The following is a 19888-nucleotide window of genomic DNA, read 5'->3' as shown; positions in this document are numbered from 1 at the left end:
GGCTACGAGGTAAACATAAAATTGGCCATTTTTGTGCGCTAAAAGCTCTCATTTTTCATATTTCTAGTGCAGTAATGCAGTTCAAATTTCGTTTTTTCAAGTTTGCATGTTTTGGCGCTAGGCAGTGTGCTGCCCTATTTATTTAACTATATACGAGTTGGCGACTCTGGGTTCAGCACCTGTTCACACTCAGTCTATGTTTGGATGTGCAGGTCAGGTTTTTGAAATGTAATGTCAGGTTTGTCTCACCCTTCCAGTGCGTCTCAAGCCTCTCATGTGTCAAGCCCCATCCCCGAACTTCCAGACCCTTCTAGTTTCATTGCCCCTTCTCCTGCTACCTCTGCGTCATCCACGGTTAGCCAGGCCTCAGTTCTCCACACCCCCCGTTTACATCACTCTACCCCAAGCCGGCGCAGTAAAAAATAATTTTTTCAGTTGTTAACAAAATAAAAAAGTTTGATTTGCCACAATTATGTTTGGTTTATTGTGTCTATTGCCGCCGGCAACACACACCGTGCGCCAAGAAACGTCGCCACACACTTACTTTTTGGGCCACATCATATCTCCAGTAGTTAAAAATAAAAATACTGCAACTTTGTGTGTCTTTAGTATACAGATATGAGGTGGGCCAAAAAATATTACATGTATCTCCATAATCTCTTTTTGTCTATGCCTAGTGTGGCAGTATTAAGAGAAAATGGTGGAAATACAGTGCAGTCCTCTACTGAACAGGTCAGGTGTCAAAAAACACCTGACCTGTTGAGTAGAGAACTGCCTTGTATAACCACCATTTTCTCCTCTTTATACATAATCTATTACACACAAATTGAGGGGAAAATGGTGGTCACACGCTACATATCTATGCTCACCTGCACAGGTGTCAGAAATAGTGAATTCATGAGCCTGTATATGTTTATCATGAATTCATTATTTCTGACACCTGACTTGATGAGTATAGATAGTGTGACAGTGATTGTCTCTTCAGTTTGTGTCCAATGGATACAGGAGAAGACAATCATGACGCAATGACGTCAACAAGCTTACCAATAAAGCAACATGGCTGCCATTACTAGCAGTATGTGGCCAGTGTTTTATATCAGTATTTGTAAACCAAAACAAAGAGTGGAACAATTAGAGGTAAATTATGATATTAACATAATAACTAGCACCTCTGCCTTTATCACCCACTCCTGGTTTTGAATTACAAAAACTGATATTAAATACAGATCAAATACTGCCAGTTTTAGGACAACCTTGGTTTGGAGAGGAAAAAGATAGGAGAGATGGTCAAGACAACCAAAACTAAAGTTTATTAATGAGAAATATTATCATTGTAGAAAATTACTGGTATAGTTACAACAGGACATTTACACAACATTGTCCTGCCATGACACACGTCCAATATCTGAATAAAAAAAGGCAGCAAATTGGTCCCGCATGTGACCAACGGCTGCAGTTGACCGCAGCGGGTGATGCTGGAAATCGGGCAGTGGGTGTGCAACTGGTTCATCCAGTTCAATGTTGGGTTGCTCCTTAACCATTATATAATTGTGCAGAACCACACAGGCTTTGACCACCTCGTCGACTGTTTCCACTTTTAGATTTATGGCTGATGCAAGAATGCACCATTTAGCGACCAGAATGCCAAAGGTACACTCTACTGTTCTTCGGGCCCTGGTCAGTCTGTAGTTAAAGATCCTTCTAGTGTGGTCCAAGTCCCGACTGGAATATGACTTCAGTAGGTTTTCACACATCTGGAAGGCCTCATCCCCAACCATAACAAATGGCATCGGTGGATCTTGAGTGTTGGGGAGAGGTTGTGGCGGTGGAAAATTGAAATTGTTGCCATACACACGACGGCCCATATCCGAGTTCTTGAAAGTCTGGGAATCGTTGCCACGGCCAAAAGCTCCAATGTCCACGGCGATGAAGCGACAGTTCGCATTGGCTATTGCCATGAGCACCACAGAAAAATATTTTTTGTAATTGAAGTACTCCAATCCTGTCCTGGCTGGTTTGATAACGTGAATGTGCTTTCCATCCACCGCTCCTAAACAGTTGTGGAAATCACACACATTCCAGAATTTTTCCGCAATTTCAATGCACATGTCCAAGGTGGGTAGGGGTATAAACTCATCCCGGAGTACATTCCACAAAGCCCGGCAGGTGTCCGCAACTATTCCGGACAGGGTGGATATTCCAAGCCGGTATTGGAAGTGGAGGGATGATGAACTCTCTCCGGTGGCCAGGAATCTGGAAGAAAAACAAACACAAAAAAAAATTACAATCTATTCTTTTTATGGTGTGGTTACGATAAAAAAAGAAAGGAAAATACACAAAAATACATGTCAGAAAACACTAAATTTGGAGTGTCATTGGTTTAGATTTTGAACGTGCCTTAATGTAACCAGAAGACGTTCCTCAGGTGGAATCGCTCTACGGAGCTGGGTGTCCTGTCGCCGTATGGCTCCTTGGACACAAGAAAGCAAATCCCGGAACGAGTCTTGGGACATTCGTGTGTATTCCTGGAATTTCTCCGGGTTGGCATTAAGCTCGGCATAGAGCGTGTGATAGGCTCCACGGCTCTCACGTAGTTCGATAATGGGGTGCCTCCAAAAACGCCTACGTTGTCTCCTTCTCCATCTTTCGCGATTTCTGTCTTGCTCCCAAGCAAAAGCACAGGCAAGAAACAGCTTGAAGCTGAAATCCAGGTTGAAATAAAAGCTCTCCATGCGAAGATCCATCATGACACAGGATACAGTAGCAAACTGTTAAAATTTCAGTAGCCCTAGGGTCTATATATAGAGATCCCATCATACACGCCCTCTGTAGTCCCATTGGCGGTGTCTGGTAATCTTGATTTTTCTCTTGTGAAATTTCTCATCATGCGCATCAAAAACGCAAACGCAGGAAAAAAACGCATGTAAACGCGTACAAACACGGCATTTTTTTAACCGCATGCGACAACGCGTTTATATGCGTTTTTTACACCACTTGCGGATGCGTTTTAAACGCTGCGGATTTAAACGCAAATGTGAAACTAGCCTAACAGTTGCGTGTTAATATCCTTTTGGGGGAAGAATAAATATTGCAGCAAGTTGTCATCTATGGTGTACAGCCGAAAACTACAGGATTGTCACCCGTCAAGGGGTGCTAGTCTTTTATATCTTAGGTCAGTAAAAAGATGTATTGGTGGTCACGAAGGTGTTAAAGCACCACTCCAGCGTTTGTATGTTTTTTTTTTTTTTCACCACTGAAAGTCACTTTTTTTGAGATTCTTAACAGGTTTGCTATTCTTTTCAATAGAGCTTCCACACACTAATCTGAAGTTTGCCAGATCACTGGATCCAGCCAGCTTCAGAGGCAAAGCTGTCTCTACCAGCAGCAGTGCACAGTCCGAACCAGCAACAGTGGACAGTCCGAATCAGCAGCCTGATCTTTAAGCAGCATGCTGATCTCTGACCACCAGAATTCATGGAAGCCGTGCACTCCTGAAGATCGATACTGAGAACACTCCTTTAAATCCTCATATAATGGAAGGCTTCTTGTGCAAGATTATTTTTAGACTTCCAAGCACTAGTTTACAATAATTACATATATAAAACAGAAAACTTAATATATTTTTATCTGCTGCATTTGTAATTTAATTGATGTTTCCTAGATAGCGTTGCTGGTTACTAATGATGCCAAAGCTCACAAGGACAAGTTACAGTTCTTCATGGAACAGTTTTATAAAATCATCAGGAAGATGGAATCTTCCAACAAGGAGCTCTCTATTGCTATCCGAGGATATGGGCTCTTTGCTGCGGTATGATCCCCTCCTAGTAATAAGAAAACACACTGGTTTGTGACTTTTGCAAAATATCATGTCTCACATTTATTCATTTCTGTGCTTTTAAAGCCATGCAAAGCAGTAAATGCCAAGGATGTGGATTTTATGTACATTGAGCTTATTCAGCGTTGCAAGCAAATGTATCTCACAGAGGCAGAGACGGAGGAAGACAACGTGTATCAGCTACCAAACTTCCTGCAGGCAATCGCTAGTGTCATCCTGTACATGGACTCTGTGAGTAGATAACTTCTTTTGACCTGTATATAGTGATCTGTAAAACTCACTGACTTGTCCGACTTTTGATTTGATGGCCAGTGGAACATAACTTGATGAGAAATGACCTATGAATATAATACAAAACCTACGGATATGCTAAATCATGCTGTGCTCTTCCTTCAGATACCTGAAATATATACTCCTGTTCTGGAGCGTCTCCTGGTTGTTCAGATAGAAACATTTCCACAATACAGCTCAAAAATGCAGTCCTCTTGCAGCAGGTCAATCATCAAGGTGTTTCTGTCTTTAGCGGCAAAGGGGCCTGTTCTGTGGAGCCTGATTAGTACTGTAGGTGAGTGTAGAACTAACTCACTATTGCATTTTGTATTTATCATGATTTTGCATGCTAGCACCAGTTTTTTTTCCCCAAAAAATTAAATGCCATGAAGAAACATTTTTCATCATTTTTTTTTTTTTGTGAAGATTCACACAGACATGTTACAGAATGTTTTAGACATTTGGGTCATTGTTTTATTAGTTTTGTTTTTGAGCAATGCTCGTTCAAGTGATGATATCTAATACAGTATAAATGTATGGTGCTGAAAAGTAGCAATTGGGGCCTTATATTTATTTCACTGTGATCCCTGGGGCATAGAAATTGTGCCAGTATAATCACTTGTCTCTGAATGCACAATCGCGAAATACCACCCTGTGGCATTGATTGTAATTGGTGATTACACAAATCCTGATAGATAATTGCTTAATTTTGATAAAAAGCATGGCATCTCTGAACCCCAAGACTTTATCTTGGTGTACCCATTGGTTGAGCAGAGCATGGCCAACAGGTCGGCCATGAATGTGTGACACTGACTTTCTTAAAGTAAGTCAATACAAATCGAGCACAGGGGCGTGATGCTCCCTTGGCTTGGCCAAACAGTTCTGTGAATCTTTCCACTTTTTTTCCCCCTCTATATCTGCCCTTCTCTATCACCTGTAAAGTCATAGCTGTCAGTCAAATAAGAGTGGGGTGGAGATAGATGTAAGTAGATGGTAAGTAGCACTGAACTGCTCAGCCACGCCAAGGGTACACCTAGCCTCTGTACTTGGGTTTAACACTCTTCTGGTGCTAAAAGACTCTTTAATGGCTCTTTCAGACACCAGTGTGTCCGGTACAAGTGTTGACAGTTTTCAAACGTACCGGAGACATTTACACACGTAGACCCATTGAAGTGAATGGGTCTGTGCACATTTCAGTGTATTTCCATAGACCATGTGTTTGTGGGCAAAATACGCTGACATGTTCGCTTTTTAACAGCATCGGCCGCAAGACGTCACACTGATGACACATCGGTGTGTCATCAGTACTACACGTACCGTTGCTAGGGAAGCAGCGGTACAGTTAGCTCTGTTCCCTGGCGCCGGGTGCTGAAGACAGCTCGCATCATTCTCCCCTGCTCTGCTGGCGATCAACGATAGCAGTGGAGAATGTTGAAAGTTATATTCAACTGATAATCGTGAGAGCAGGTGGCAGCTGATGGGTATTCATCGTCCGCCGCCTGTGCTGTAAATAAATAAAAAAAATACGGTATGGGTTCCCCTGTATTTTTGATAACAAGCCAGGTAAAACTGACAGCTGAGGGCTGCAACCCTCAGCTGTCAGCTTCATCAAGGCTGGTTATCAAAAATAGAGGGATCTCCACACCATGTTTTTTAATTATTTAAATAAATATTTAAAACGTGAAGTCCACCCAATTTTTTGACAACCAGTCAAGCTAAAGTAGACAGCGTTGGTATTCTCAGGCTGGTACGGGGCTATGGATATTGACCTCCCTCTCAGCCTAAAAATAGCAGCCCCTAGCCGCCCAGAAAAGGCACATCTATTAGATACACCAATTCTAGTACTTTACCTGTCTATTCCCACTTGCCCTGTAGCGGTGGCAGGTGGGGTAATATTTGTGGGGTTGTCACCTTTGTATTGCCTGGTGTCATTGAGCCCACGGATTACAATTGGAAAACCCCTGTAAGTTCTTTTTAGTTTGTTTTTAGGTTAACATTTTAAATGCCAAGTAGTCCCGTATCGAAATGGCCATACGTGATTCATTTATCAATATAATAGTTTAATATATTTCTTACAGTGCATCAAGGGTTGATCAGAGTCTGTTCTAAGCCACTCAGCTTTGTACAGGTAAATGCTTGCAACATGATTTATTTTAATATGTAGTCACATTTGGCTGGATGTTGGATCCGATGTTACACTACTGTAGTGAACGAGATTTAATGACATATTTATAAAGGCATACTGCAAAACTGTGGCACTTAGCATGTGCCTTATTTTTTCATTTTAGCATGTGTTTGTGGGTGCAGTTTTTGACGTGCAGTACCAAAATGCAGTTATCCAACAATGAAACATATTGAATACTTTTCTGGAGCTTCTTTGCAAAAAAAGTAAAATAATCCAAAACAGTCACCAATAAAATGGCCAAAACCACAGATCTGCATGTAACCAATATGAATCCAATAGGTGGTGTTACTAAAAATCAATATCTAAACCGAAGGATATGCCTATTAATACTAAATGCATTCCTATTGGTCCATCACCATTTAAAGGGAACCTGTCACCCCCAAAATCGAAGATGAGCTAATCCCATCGGCATTAGGGGCTTATCTATACCCTTTGAACATTTGAGAGATGCCCCTTGATGAAGCGACAGAAAAACACACATTTGACTTAAAGGGGTTCTCCGAGCAATGTATCTATATAATTATGTAGCCTTTCCTAGATTTCTGAAGACACTCAGTAGGACGGGCTGCGTGAAGAACGAGACAGATGCACTATTCTTGTCCTGCTTCACTCAGTGAACAGAGGAATGCACTGTCACGGCAGTTACTCGCATACCTCCTCAGCGCTGCTATAGTCACCGTGGCCACCTTTTCCTCTCGTCAGATCGGCTCGCTGAATTTTGCCTCTTGCGGCACTCCTCTGCATTGCTGCAACAGCCTGTGGATAATAATAATAATTTTATTTCTATAGCACCAACATATTCCACAGCACTTGACATTTTACAGGGGACTTGTACAGACAATAAAAGACATTACAGCATAACAATAATCACATAAATCAACAGATACCATGAGGAGTGAGGTCCCTGCTCACAAGTTTACAATCTATGAGGACATAGGGGAGACACGAAAGGTGGATGGTAACAATTGCTTTCATTGTTCGGACCAGCGATAATGTATGAAATCGGGTGTTCATGTAATGGTGCATGAACCGATTACCAACCAGTATATGTAAAAGTACAGACACAGAGGGCTATTAAATGCATAAAGCGTGTGAGAATATTATACGAGGGCCCTGGTTATGAAAATAATTTTGAATTGGCAACACAGGGATAGTTAAATAAATTAGTTGAGATGGTAGGCCAGTCTGAAGAAATGCATTTTTAGGGCACGCTTAAAACTGTGGGTATTGGGAATTAATTGAATTATCATGGGTAGTGCATTTCAAAGAATTGGCGCAGGACGTGAGAAGTCCTGGAGACAGGAGTGGAAGGTTCTGATTATTGATGATGTTAATCTTAGGTCATTATCTGAACAGAGGGCACAAGTATGGTAGTTGACTGAGACGAGTCAGGAGATGTAGGGTGGTGCTGAACCATGGAGCACTTTGTGAGTGAGGGTGATAAGTTTATATTTAACTGGAGTGGATGGGTAACCAGTGCAATGACTGGCACAAGTTAGAGGCATCAGTGTAACGGTTGGTGGGGAATATGATCCTGGCTGCAGCATTCAAGACAGATTGGAGAGGGGAGAGTTTGGGAAGAGAGAGATCGATTTTAGTAGAGAGTTACAATAGTCCAGACGAGAATGAATAAAAGCAACAGTAAGAGTATTTGCAGATTCGAAAGTAAGAAAAGGATGAATTCTAGAAATGTTTTTGAGGTGCAGATAAGAGCGAGCCAGTGATTGGTTGTGGGGGTGAATGAAAGTTCTGAATCAAGTATGACCCCAAGACAGCGGGCATGTTGCTGCGGACATGTCGGGCGTAGGTAGGTTAGTAGAGGGAGTAAACACAAGAGTTCAGTTTTCAACAGGTTCAGTTTCAGATAGAGGGAGGACATGATGTTGGGGACATCGGTAAGACAATTATAGAGGTGTGTAATTGGATGTCATCCGCATAGAGATGGTACTGGAAACCAAATCTGATTGTCCAATAGGGGGAGTATACAAGGAGACGAGGAGGAGGCCTAGGACTGATCCTTGAGGAACCCCAACAGTAAGGGGAAGATGAGAGGAGGAGGAGCCAGCAAAACATACAGTGAAGGAGCAGTCAGAGGAGAACCAGGAGAGAACGGTGTCCTTGAGGTCGATGGATCGGAACATAGTGAGGAGGAGCTGATGATCCAGAGTGTAGAATGCTTCAGAGAGATCCAGGAGAATTAGCATGGAGTGGTGACCATTAGATTTAGCAGTTAGTAGATCATTAGATACTTTAGTGAGGGCAGTTTCAGTAGAGTGTAAAGACCGGAAACTGGATGTTGAATGTTGCTTCCATTTGGCCTTAGGGGGGCTTGGCCAGTCTCTGCAGGAATTAAACCCTGTTTTGTAATGCAGAGATTAGGTTCCCCGGCCTTTTCCGTGCCAGCAGGCTCTATATAAAGCAGCTCCTGCCACCACTCGTTGCCCAAACGTTGATTCCTAGTCAGTTTGTACTGCTAGTGTCCTGTTTGTGTTTTGTTTCTCCTGTTATTGAGTCGGTTCGTAAACCAGTCCCGTCTGGCCTCTACACTCTTGACCTCCTGAGGTTCCCACTGTATATTATGTGCAGTGAAGACCTTTTTACTTGTGTCATGTGCTGCTATCACTGACTTTGCCTTTGCTTTAGGATGGGTATAGGGCAGACCGCTCTGATGAGCCTTCGGTGTCTGGTGAGGTCCGTGCTGGAAAGTGGAAAGTTCCTACTTTCAAAGAATATCTTGATCTCTTCCGTAATCTTTTGAACTGTGATCAGCTAAAGGTATGCCTTGCTGCTTTTATGTATTTAAGCATTTCACTGTTTTAATATTTGATGCCTGATTTATTGTCATGCCATCGGTGTTATCATTTATTAGTTAACAAATTAAATAATGCAATGTTATAGATCTGCAATGACGACATCCTTGACCGTTAAATCCCATTTTTATAACTGTGGCAAAACTATTAAGGGATTTGGCAGATGGACATGTTTCTGTTAATATAGCTTTCCACACTTTTGTTGCGCAGGTTTGCTTTCACTACATATCCTGTACTGCTATGATAGGACATCTATTAAATAGCACTGCTTACTCGTAAAGGCTACACTTGGAGGTACTACTGTACAGATCTGTGAAGCCCTATTTCATGAAACCTCTGTACTGTCTTTACTGTACATTTAGGGCAGTTCTCAGGCCTCGTAGTGTCCAAAACTCATTAAGACTCATCTCTATCAATGTTATAATCCAAACCAATATACTGGCCAACAGACGAAAAGTATATTTCCCTTCTCTTATCTGATATCAGGTGGATTTTGTTCCAAGGAAGAGAGGCCAAATACCTATTGTCTCCCTTGTAAGACCTCCGTTCTCTCTACCATGCCTCTTGGGTTTCTTGAGGCTGCACGGAGAGGGTGCAGGCCTGGGTCATGATATGGTATTTTGCTTAATAGCACTGTAATAGATCATAATTATAGGAGTGCCCCATATATTCTCAATTCATTGTATTGACATTTGTAGAGTATTCAACATTACTAAATAAAACCCTTATAATGCAGGGATGAGACTACGTCCGGAGAGCTGAGTGAAAGCAGGCTTATTGCAATCCAATGCTAGGAAAGACCTGCAGACATGATGGCAGATATCTGCTCCCCCTATGCATTATGAGGCTAAATTAATATGTTCTCACAATGTATCGGAAATTAAGATTTTATTAAATTCCTTCAAACTGGTTGTTCTTCTAGAAATTTGTAGTCTTTGTGCATGCACATGAGCAGCTGCAATGTCACAGAACACTCTCTTTTCGAGACTCATCCCTTGCATAGAATGTCTTTTCTTTTATGCTGTGTCTTCTGAATTTAGTTTATTCTGTCCAAAAGGGATAATCATCATTATGAATATGCAAATTGCCTCTTCAGAGAAAAAGAGGACTTGAACTCTATAGCGCCATCTGCTGGAAACAGTGATAATACTAGTCACAATCAACCCTTTAACGAGTCTTGTGATATGACTTATGATAAAAGCCAAATCAGTTTCTCAGTTTGCAGACATGGTGTTTCGGCTGTTGGCCCTCGTCAGTGCAAAGCATGAGAACTGATTTGGCTAGGTGAAAGGCTATGGACTGAGGTCTAAGGGGTAAGGTTTCTCCTTGTGGAGAGTGACATACCAGCTCTGGTATGTCACTTTCCACAAGGAGAAACCTTACATTATTATGAAAACAGTGTGAGCCAGTTGTTGTCCTCAGCCGTTCAGCAGTACCTGGCAGCGGCCGTTACACATCAGATGGAGCCGTCCTCTGCAGCTCCTTTCCACGTCTTTACATCTGACTTCTGCTGGAGCTGTTTTCAGCTGATTGATAAAGGATGACCGGGTGACAGACCTCCCCAATCTCATAATGATGACCCTATCTTATGGGTCATCAATATGGTGTGAATTGTCAACTCCTTTAAAAGGTTATTACCATCCTCACAGGTATTGTTACTGCTTATTTGTAGCTGCTCATAGGCTATGTGCACACACTGCGGATTACTCTGCAGATTTTTCCGGACTAATTTTGGTAAATCCACAGGTAATCCGCACTGCGGCTTTCCTGCGGAATTACAGCGGATTTACCACAGTTTTTTTTTTTTGTGCGGATTCCTTTAATGGAGCAGTTGTAAACCACTGCGGAATCCGCACAAAGAATTGACATGCTGTGGAATAAACAACCCTACGTTTCCGCACGTTTTTTTCCGCATCTTGTGCACTGCGGATTTTGTTTTGCATAGGTTTACATGGTACTGTAAACGCATGAAAAGCTGCTGTGAATCTGCAGCGGCCTATCCGCAGCAAAATCCGCAACGTGTTCATCTTTCCTTTTGTTTATAGCTCGTTGCCTAGGAGACCGACCACCATTGGTGTCTAACTTTTAGTTATTGCGCTGAAGCTGGCCAAGCTTAGGGTAGGAGGTAACATCACGCTTTTGTGATCTTGGCCAGCATCAAAACAGTGCTTAAAAGCTCAGCAGAAAATAGCTTGTAAGCCCTGTGCATGTTCAGCCTAGCAGCAGTGGTCGGTCTCCAAGATTCTAAGCTGTCAAGAAAGGAAAGGTAATATCTCAAGAACAGCTGAAAATTTTATAATGGCTTACAAAAGGACATAAGTTGGGAAAAAAAAATTACAGAGAAAAACAGCTTTACCACCACCAGGTCATATTACCAATGCATTAGCAGGATGCAACAGACCCCCATAATAAAGGTGGAGGGGGGGTCACCTAGTATTAACAATGCACACATTTTACACTGCTGTATTTTCTTTCCTTATTCTAGGAATCCATATTTTCTGATGAAACCTTACCACATGTAACCTCACCACTTCTGTCTCTCAGTCGACTGCTGTACGACGAACTTATAAAATCCATCCTCAAAATTATTGAGAAATTGGATCTATCGTTGCAAAAGCAAGAACCTGGGCAAGAGGTGAGAATTTCCATTTAGGGGCACTTTAGTCTTTAACCTGTTTTGGTTTTTGGCAGGTTGGAAGTGCGTGTTTAGTACAAAAACTCAGTGACAACTTATTCCATAGCACCGTACACACTTTATCACTCACGTCAGTTCTCAGCAATAGGGTCCTACATTGCATTGAAGAAAGTCGCAACTTGCCCACAGATGTCTCCTGGCAGGAAATGGATCATCTCGTTCTGGTATTCCAGCTTCCCCTGGAAATAAAAAAATAAATAAAAATCAAGTAAGAATAAAATGTAAATATACAACGCTAAATAAAAAAAGAAGAGTGAAATATTATCCAACAGCTTCACCCAATGCACTTGCACCATAACTGCCTTTTCTGTGGCATGGCTGCATGTAATAATGTGTCCATATCACAGAACCCAACTTGGATGAAATCTCCATGAATTGCTCCTCTTCACCACTTTTTGTCTCTAACCCCAGCCCTTTCTGCTCTTACTCCTGGCATTAACGTTTCAGTACATGGATGCTTTTCCCCATTTAAACTCTGTTCTGATCTGCACTGGAGGCAGATCCAGCCAAATGTAGTGGCAATATTTGTCTGGTAGTTGAGCAGACGAAAAAATGACTAACAACATTATGGTTCTCGACGTCCGTCAGGTGTCGCTGGTGTCTGTCATGAGACAGATATGGAATGGGCATAGTTTTTGCTGTTTTGCTACAATGGATGTGTAACATGCAGATGTGAACGGTCTAGGGAGCCGGCTCTCCTTCAGTATAAACTCGTGTTTCACTTAATGAGTATGCCGAGTATATCTAATGCTATGTTCACATTTGCGTTGTTGGGCGCAGCGTCGTCGACGACGGATACCTACGCATGCGTCATGCGCCCCTATCTTTAACATGGGGGGCGCATGGACATTCGCCGGTATGCGTTATAATGCGCTTTACGACGCATGCATCATTTTGACGCACCAGACAGGGCGCGGACGACGCTACTTGTAGCGTTTTCCCTGCGCTAAAATTTCTGAACTTTACTATTTTATGACAACGCATGCGTCATAAAACGCTGCGTTGTGTATATGCGTTGTGGGTTGCGTCGACGACGCTGCGCCCTACAACGCAAATGTGAACGTAGCATTACAAGCACTATCGAGCACTCGGACCTATGGTATTCTGTGGGAATTTGCACATGTTCAACGGTTTCTGCAGACCGGTTATTCTGATTAGACATTGATCAGAATGGCATCAGTTTTTCTTAGACGTGGAGAGCAGAGAAAAAGTTTCTCCACCAATCGGATAACGTTTGAACGTGGTCTGATTTTTTTTCACGGATACATAGACTTGCATTGCCAGTTTTAATCTGACACTTGGATCCAAATCGGTCAGGTCTCTGATTTTTTTTTTTCAGTGGACCACAGGAAAACATGAAAAATAGAAGACTAGAGGTAAAATCTAACTTGCAGGGGGGACCTGTAATGGCTGAGAGTTAAGGTACCGTCACACTGAACAACATGATAACGATAGCGATCCGTGACGTTGCAGCGTCCTGGATAGCGATATCGTTGTGTTTGACACGCAGCAGCGATCTGGATCCTGCTGTGACATCGCTGGTCGGAGCTAGAAGGCCAGAACTTTATTTCGTCGCTGGATCACCCGCTGACATCGCTGAATCGGCGTGTGTGACGCCGATCCAGCGATGTTTTCACTGGTAACCAGGGTAAATATCGGGTTACTAAGCGCAGGGCCGTGCTTAGTAACCCGATGTTTACCCTGGTTACCATTGTAAATGTAAAAAAAAAAAAAAAAAAACCCACATACTTACATTCCGGTGCCTGTCACGTCCCCGGCGTCTTCTTCTCTGCACTCCTCCTGCATCCTGTGTCAGCGCCAGCCGGCCGTAAAGCAGAGCACAGTGGTGACGTCACCGCTCTGCTTTACGGCCGGCGCTTACAAAGGATGCAGGAGGAGTACAGGGAAGCGGACGCGGGGACGTGACAGGCACCGGAATGTAAGTATGTGTTTTTGTTTTTTTTTAGATTTACAATGGTAACCAGGGTAACCATCAGGTTACTAAGCGCGGCCCTGCACTTAGTAACCCGATGTTTACCCTGGTTACCCGGGGACTTCGGCATCGTTGGCCGCTGGAGAGCTGTCTTTGTGACAGCTCTCCAGCCACCACACAACGACTTTCCAACGATCACGGCCAGGTCGTATCGCTGGTCGTGATCGTTGGAAAGTTGCTGAGTGTGACGGTACCTTTAGAGGCATCTGAGCCGCACTATTCCTTGAAGCCCTTGATATGCCACTATAGATTTCAGGTGGCCACAACTACACCAAATCTGTTATATCAGTCAGTTTTAGCTTTACATTGCCAGTGGCGAGGATAGATCTGGGAACAACCTAGACCAGATTGTGGGACTCTGCATGAGATGATCAGTAATTGATTTCCCTGTTTATAACAAAACCAAGTGTGCTAAATGCAATCTTCTAATACATTTCAGGATCTGGAGGATCAGCTAAGCTATTTAGTAATTGCCACATCAGATCCAGTGGCTAACCTTTATCCTACAAAGCCAAAAGATTTTACAGCATTTGTTAACCTGGTCGACTTCTGCAGGTAACTTTTATATAAACTTCAAGTCGAAAGTAATAAAATGACATCACTCTCTAATGCTCTACTTTTCAGCTTCTGGCTTAATGGAGTAATCATTCAGGATGCTAGGCTGCAGTCTCGGCGATTGATTTATATTGCATGATGTTTTATAGCACGGACTTATTTGGTAGCACTATACATGACACAGCGGGGGACATAAGTACTGAACACGTCAGCAATTTTCTAATTAAAGAGAACCTGTCATCAAAAAAATATATATATTATTAAGCTGCAGATATAGGGTTAGTCTGCAGATTACTAGCCTGCCCGGCTCTGGCCGAACTCTGCAGAGAGAAAACTAACCTTATTCTCCCTGACGATTCGGTTTTCAGTCATGGGGGGCAGCGCCGACACAGGATCAATCACCGCCCTGAGTATACAGAGCGGCTGCTGTAACTACTCCCCCACCACTGCCAGCAGAGCCAGTGCAGCCATACATTGCCTCTGCATTAGGGTTGGCTGTCAGTCAGTGCCGGGACGGGGTTACAGCCGCTGCTCTTTGTACTCAGTCGTGACTGAACCCCCACTGACCCCGTGACTAAAACCCGTGGCCAGACGCCACTCTGCACTCCCTAGGTAAGCCTGCACCTGCATGCACCTGTTTCCGTGCCCGCAATAGTTGCATTCTGGGCATTTGTTTACCTGCTATATCCGCACAGGCAACCCCCTGGGGAGGCACCCCATGCATTAGCTAACCATTATTAAGCACCTATGTCTTATCCGTGGGGATTACCTAGTTGTTTGTTACTTGCTATTTTTTAGTTGTAATTTGCCCTTCTTAAACTGTAATCTGTATATTCTGGGCAGCATTTCTATCAGTTTCATCCAATTCCAGAAGCACCGTGGTGGGATCCTATGTGCTAGGCTGTTTGCAGCAATTCTTGACTAAGCCTCATTGGCATTATCCTATATTACTTTTATGTTATAAGTTTTAGTTTAGCATGCACTTTGGACAAAAGTATAATGTTTAATTTGTTTGCAAACTTTTTTTTAACAAACTTAAACGGTTATTCCCATCTCCAATATCCTAATGCCTCAAGATAGAAGTGTAGTATAGTTTTTCTGTTTTGCTTTTCCTTTCATCATTTACAGACATTGCAGTACTTTAGGTATCCATGGTTATGACCACTAGCAACTAGCTAACTGTTACTGTGTCAGTGGTCGTAACCATGGATACCTTAGTTCCTGCAATGCCTCCACATGAGTAAAAACACATAGCGAATGAGAAAAACTATACTACATTTCTAATTTGAGGTATTCACTAATATTATTACGTCTACTACATACTAGGATAGGATCTTGGAGTTGAGAATACCCCTTTAAACAATTTTTGGCTAAAAATTCTCCCACCCTTGACAAAAAAGAAGCTACATAAGTACACGCATTATTTTGTGGCAACGGCGAGCAGTATTTCAGCAGCGCATACGATTGTTAACTGCAACTAGTCAAACAGTTGCAAAACGTATTTTTCATTTTTTAAATAAAAGGTTAATTTATTGAAACCAACAATGCTGGGTTCCAAAGTTGCTACATGTAGATTCTAGAGGAGACAATTAAAACAGGTATTCCAAAAATAAAGTGACCTTTTATAATAAAGTGTAAAGAAAAAAGAACAAGAGCTTTTACAAAATCAGATGGGACCAGAACATGTAGGTGGTCACTTGCCACACGCAAGCACGTGCACCCGACTGCTGTGCTCATATCGCATTTGTACACGTCTTATGTTACACTAATTGGATCCATGAAGAGGGCTCAGCAAATTATTTCTAACAATGCCAAACCCTTCAGTAGATGAACACTTGTGTTTTAAGTTTCAGAACTATGTGCTTTTTTTCCTGTTTAAAATAATTAAAAAAAAGTCGACATGCCTTTACCAAATAGGATGGGATCAGGAAATCTGGTAAGAATCGCGTCCAAATAGCAAGCACGTGTAGCTTGCCGCTGTATTCAAGAGGCTTGTGTATGTGTCTAATATTAAACTATTGGAGCAATGAAGTGGATTTTATAGATCAGACTTTTGAGAATGTAGCAATGTAAAAATTTTTAATTTTTTTTATTTTTTCATTTTTAATGACAAAATGTGTAGTTTAGAGTTAGTATTATTTCTTAATTTTTAATGGCCTGGTATTGGGAATTACATACAGTGCTCACAAGGGGGTCACCATCGCAGTCACAATAACTCCCTTTGCAATGAAAGTGCTTGAAAAATACTGTACCTTACACTTTTTTCATAGGAGGGTAAATAAACTCATATTACAGTTACCAGTGATAATGATTAGACAGATCCCATCGCTTTAATGAAGATGACAGTTAGCTTCCCTGATGGAATACTTACAATCTATGAACTTGTTTGGGAGAATATATAATCAGAGCACTACTACAGCAGACAATTATTGTATTCGCTCTAGCAGTCAATGTGATGTTGTGCCAATGCATTCTGGGATTGATAGCAGTGCATACTGGAATACAATTTAGGAAGACATTTTGAAATCTAGATTTTGAAAAAAAGCAATGAAAAGACTGAACTGCAGGGAGGTATGTACACTATGTATGAAAGAAGTATGGTTTCATTGAAAAACCGGTAGAGCTTGTTTTATGTTAAACTCAGAGTTCTCGTGATATGACAGAAAGTCTTGCTCCTGTGATAAAACAGGCAGTGAAATGTGTGAACGCAGCACATGTGACGCTCTGCTGTTTTGTTTGTATACTCAGTTATAAGTACCTTATGCTTCACCCCCACAATTGTTTAAAATGCACCTTTTTCATGGGACAACCACTTTAAAGCATATTGTTGGAGAAATGTAAAAACATATTGCTCTGGGAAAAAAAGGGCAATACGTTAGATCCAAACCTGGCAGCAGTGGGAACATTAAAGCTGATATATCTATCTAATTGCAGAGTGGTAATATTTATGTTTTTAGTATGAGATACTTATTCTTTGGGGGGGGGGGGTTGGTTTTATTACATTTTTTTAATCAGCAAATTTAGAAATAACACATAATAAAGTGTGAATTCTGTTTTTACTGTAATCCTTTTTTTTATCCTTGAAGTGAAATAATACCAAACAAAAAACTGGAATTTTTTGAGCCTTGGGTTTATGTGTTTGGCTATGAATTGGTTTTAAAGTCTACACGGCTACCCCTGATAAGTGGCTTTTACAGGCTGTTGTCTATCGTAATGAAAAATGCTAAGAAATTGAAATATTTTGAGGTAAGTGTAATTTTAATTCTTTTTTTAATGTTTTTGTTTCATTTCTCCTTTTTTTTGTTTCATTTTATTTTACTGTGAAATTATTTTGTTTGGAAGGTAACAAATACATTTTTACAGGAATTGTAGTTGCCATTGTTTTTGACAAAATAATGCCTTTGATACATGTACACAGGTAAAGCTCATAAATTACTGATGTTGATTTCAAATGACAAAATGTGTAAATCCTGGATGAACTATTAAAGTAGTCTATGTATTTGGGGTAGATATTCAGTTGTGTGAAAGTGTTTGCCTTTTTCTCTAGCAGCCTTCCACGACAGCCACAGGAGGTTGTCTCCATACCCTAATGGGGGACAGGAAGCACAAGAGGTTAAAAACCCCTCCCACCTCCCAGTAACCAGTGTCTTTCCTGTCCCCCATGGGGCATGGAGAGGTTCCTGGTGCGCTGCGCAGCCGGCTCTGCAGTTGTACCTGTGTTTTTATTTTTCTGCCGGGCATTGGTGGTCGGGCCCTCGGGGCTTCCTCCTCCGTTTCTTGCTCCCGTCTCTTCGGATTCGGGACCGCGTTCCCGGTCCTCCTGCGTCCTCTTGGGGGATAAAGCGGACCGGTGAGCCCATCCCGGAGGCCTCCCTGAGCTCTCCGGCGTCTCCCCCTCCTGTGCGCGCTGTTCGGCTACCCGGAAGATGGTGCCTTCTACTTCCGGGTCGGCGCTCCTGCATAGGAGCGATACTGTCCAGCGAAATGGACTACTGAACGGCCTGTGAGGCACGCTGCACCCTCGCACGCCTGCCTAGAACCATGGAGGGGGAGGGGCGGCTAATTGCCACGCGCTGGTGCAGCCTTATTTTCTATATAAGCTGCGAAGACGTCTCAGGTAAGCCTGCTGTAAAGCATGGATTCGTCTTGCCCTGCTGCTGCAGAGCCCAGCGCTCCTCAAGCCCCTGTAAGTGTGGCAGAGATGGGTCCCATTCAAAGGTAGTTTTATGTATACCTTCTTATGCCGCTTCCTCTCTCATTGCAGGGAGTCAAGCCTGGCCCTAGAACTACTACTAAACGCAAATGCGCTACCTGTAGTGTGAAAATGCCCTTAAATTGGGAGAAAAAGCTGTGCCAACCTTGTACGGATAAAATAGTCCTGGCGGAACACCCTTCATTAATTGAAGAAATTCGCTCCCTGGTTAGACAAGAGGTTCAAACTTCTTTGGCCACACTCGTCCCCCCTCCACCACCACCACCATCCTCACCTGGTCCATCACTTCCCAAAAAGAGGAAAATCCAGGAATATTCCGGGTCAGAGTCTGAAGAGTCTTATACATCATCTTCAGTCAAATGGGAAGATGTGTTACCCCATAAATCTGCGGAAGTCAGGAAATATCTGTTTTCCTCTGAATACATTGAGGAATTGGTGTCTGCAATGAGGAACACTATGGGGCTAAAGGAGGAACCAGTTCCTCAGTCTATACAAGACGAGTTATTCGGTATACATTCCGAAAAGCAACCAGGTTTCCCCGTACATAGAAGTATCATAGACATGATTAACAATGAGTGGGAACTACCTGCGAAACGGCTATCCACTCCTTCGGACTTTAAAAAAACGGTTTCCTCTAGATGAAGATTCAATCAAATGGAACATCCCCAAAATAGATGTTCAGGTGGCTAGAGTGGCTAAGAAGACGGCTCTGCCGTTCAAAGATTCTTCCCAATTAAAGGACCCCTTGGATAGGAAGATTGAGAGCCTTCTCAAAAAGTCCTGGGAAACGTCTACCTCGGCCCTTAGATTCAACATTGCATCCACCTGTGTGGCCCGCTCTCTCTTCCGTTGGATAGAAGAGCTAGAAAACCACATCTCTCAGGGTACCCCGAGAAGAAGTGTTGGATTCCTTGCCTATTTTACATAGAGCAACTGGTTTCCTTGCAGACGCCTAACTAGAGTCTATCCGTGTGGCCGCCAGATCTCTAGTCCAAACGAATTCAGCCAGAAGGGCTCTCTGGCTAAAAATGTGGAGTGGAGATGTCACCTCAAAAATAAAACTATGTTCTATCCCCTTTAAGGGTGATTATGTGTTTATGCCCTCACTGGTTGACATCCTAGAGAAAGCCACGGATCGAAAGAAAACTCTTCCTGAACAAAGACCTCCCAGGAAGCGTTTCTTTCGACCCTCCCAGCCCCAGCCCTCCCAGGGGAAAGGGAAAACCGGGAGGTGGAGTTATGCTAAGGGGAAACCCAAGAATATCCTTATTCCCCAACAAACTCAGCAGGAAAAACAATGACTCCGATCCTGTGGGGGGGGGGGGGGGAGGC

At 42.6% G+C, this 19888-nt stretch overlaps 1 protein-coding gene across 1 annotated transcript in view; it reads left to right on the top strand.

The window, feature by feature from the left end:
• PRKDC (protein kinase, DNA-activated, catalytic subunit) overlaps positions 1–19888 on the top strand; it is a 448603-nt gene that overhangs the window by 96238 nt on the left and 332477 nt on the right. Inside the window, exons 11-18 of the mRNA XM_069731310.1 lie at positions 3662–3808; positions 3902–4066; positions 4232–4400; positions 6184–6233; positions 8934–9065; positions 11586–11735; positions 14228–14343; positions 17430–17589. Of these exons, the coding sequence (XP_069587411.1) occupies positions 3662–3808; positions 3902–4066; positions 4232–4400; positions 6184–6233; positions 8934–9065; positions 11586–11735; positions 14228–14343; positions 17430–17589 (1089 nt within the window). The remainder of the gene's footprint in view (positions 1–3661; positions 3809–3901; positions 4067–4231; positions 4401–6183; positions 6234–8933; positions 9066–11585; positions 11736–14227; positions 14344–17429; positions 17590–19888) is intronic.

This window comes from Ranitomeya imitator, chromosome 6 (assembly GCF_032444005.1).
Source record: "Ranitomeya imitator isolate aRanImi1 chromosome 6, aRanImi1.pri, whole genome shotgun sequence".
NCBI classification, from domain to species: domain Eukaryota; kingdom Metazoa; phylum Chordata; class Amphibia; order Anura; family Dendrobatidae; genus Ranitomeya; species Ranitomeya imitator.
This window is presented reverse-complemented; position numbering and strand designations above follow the sequence as displayed.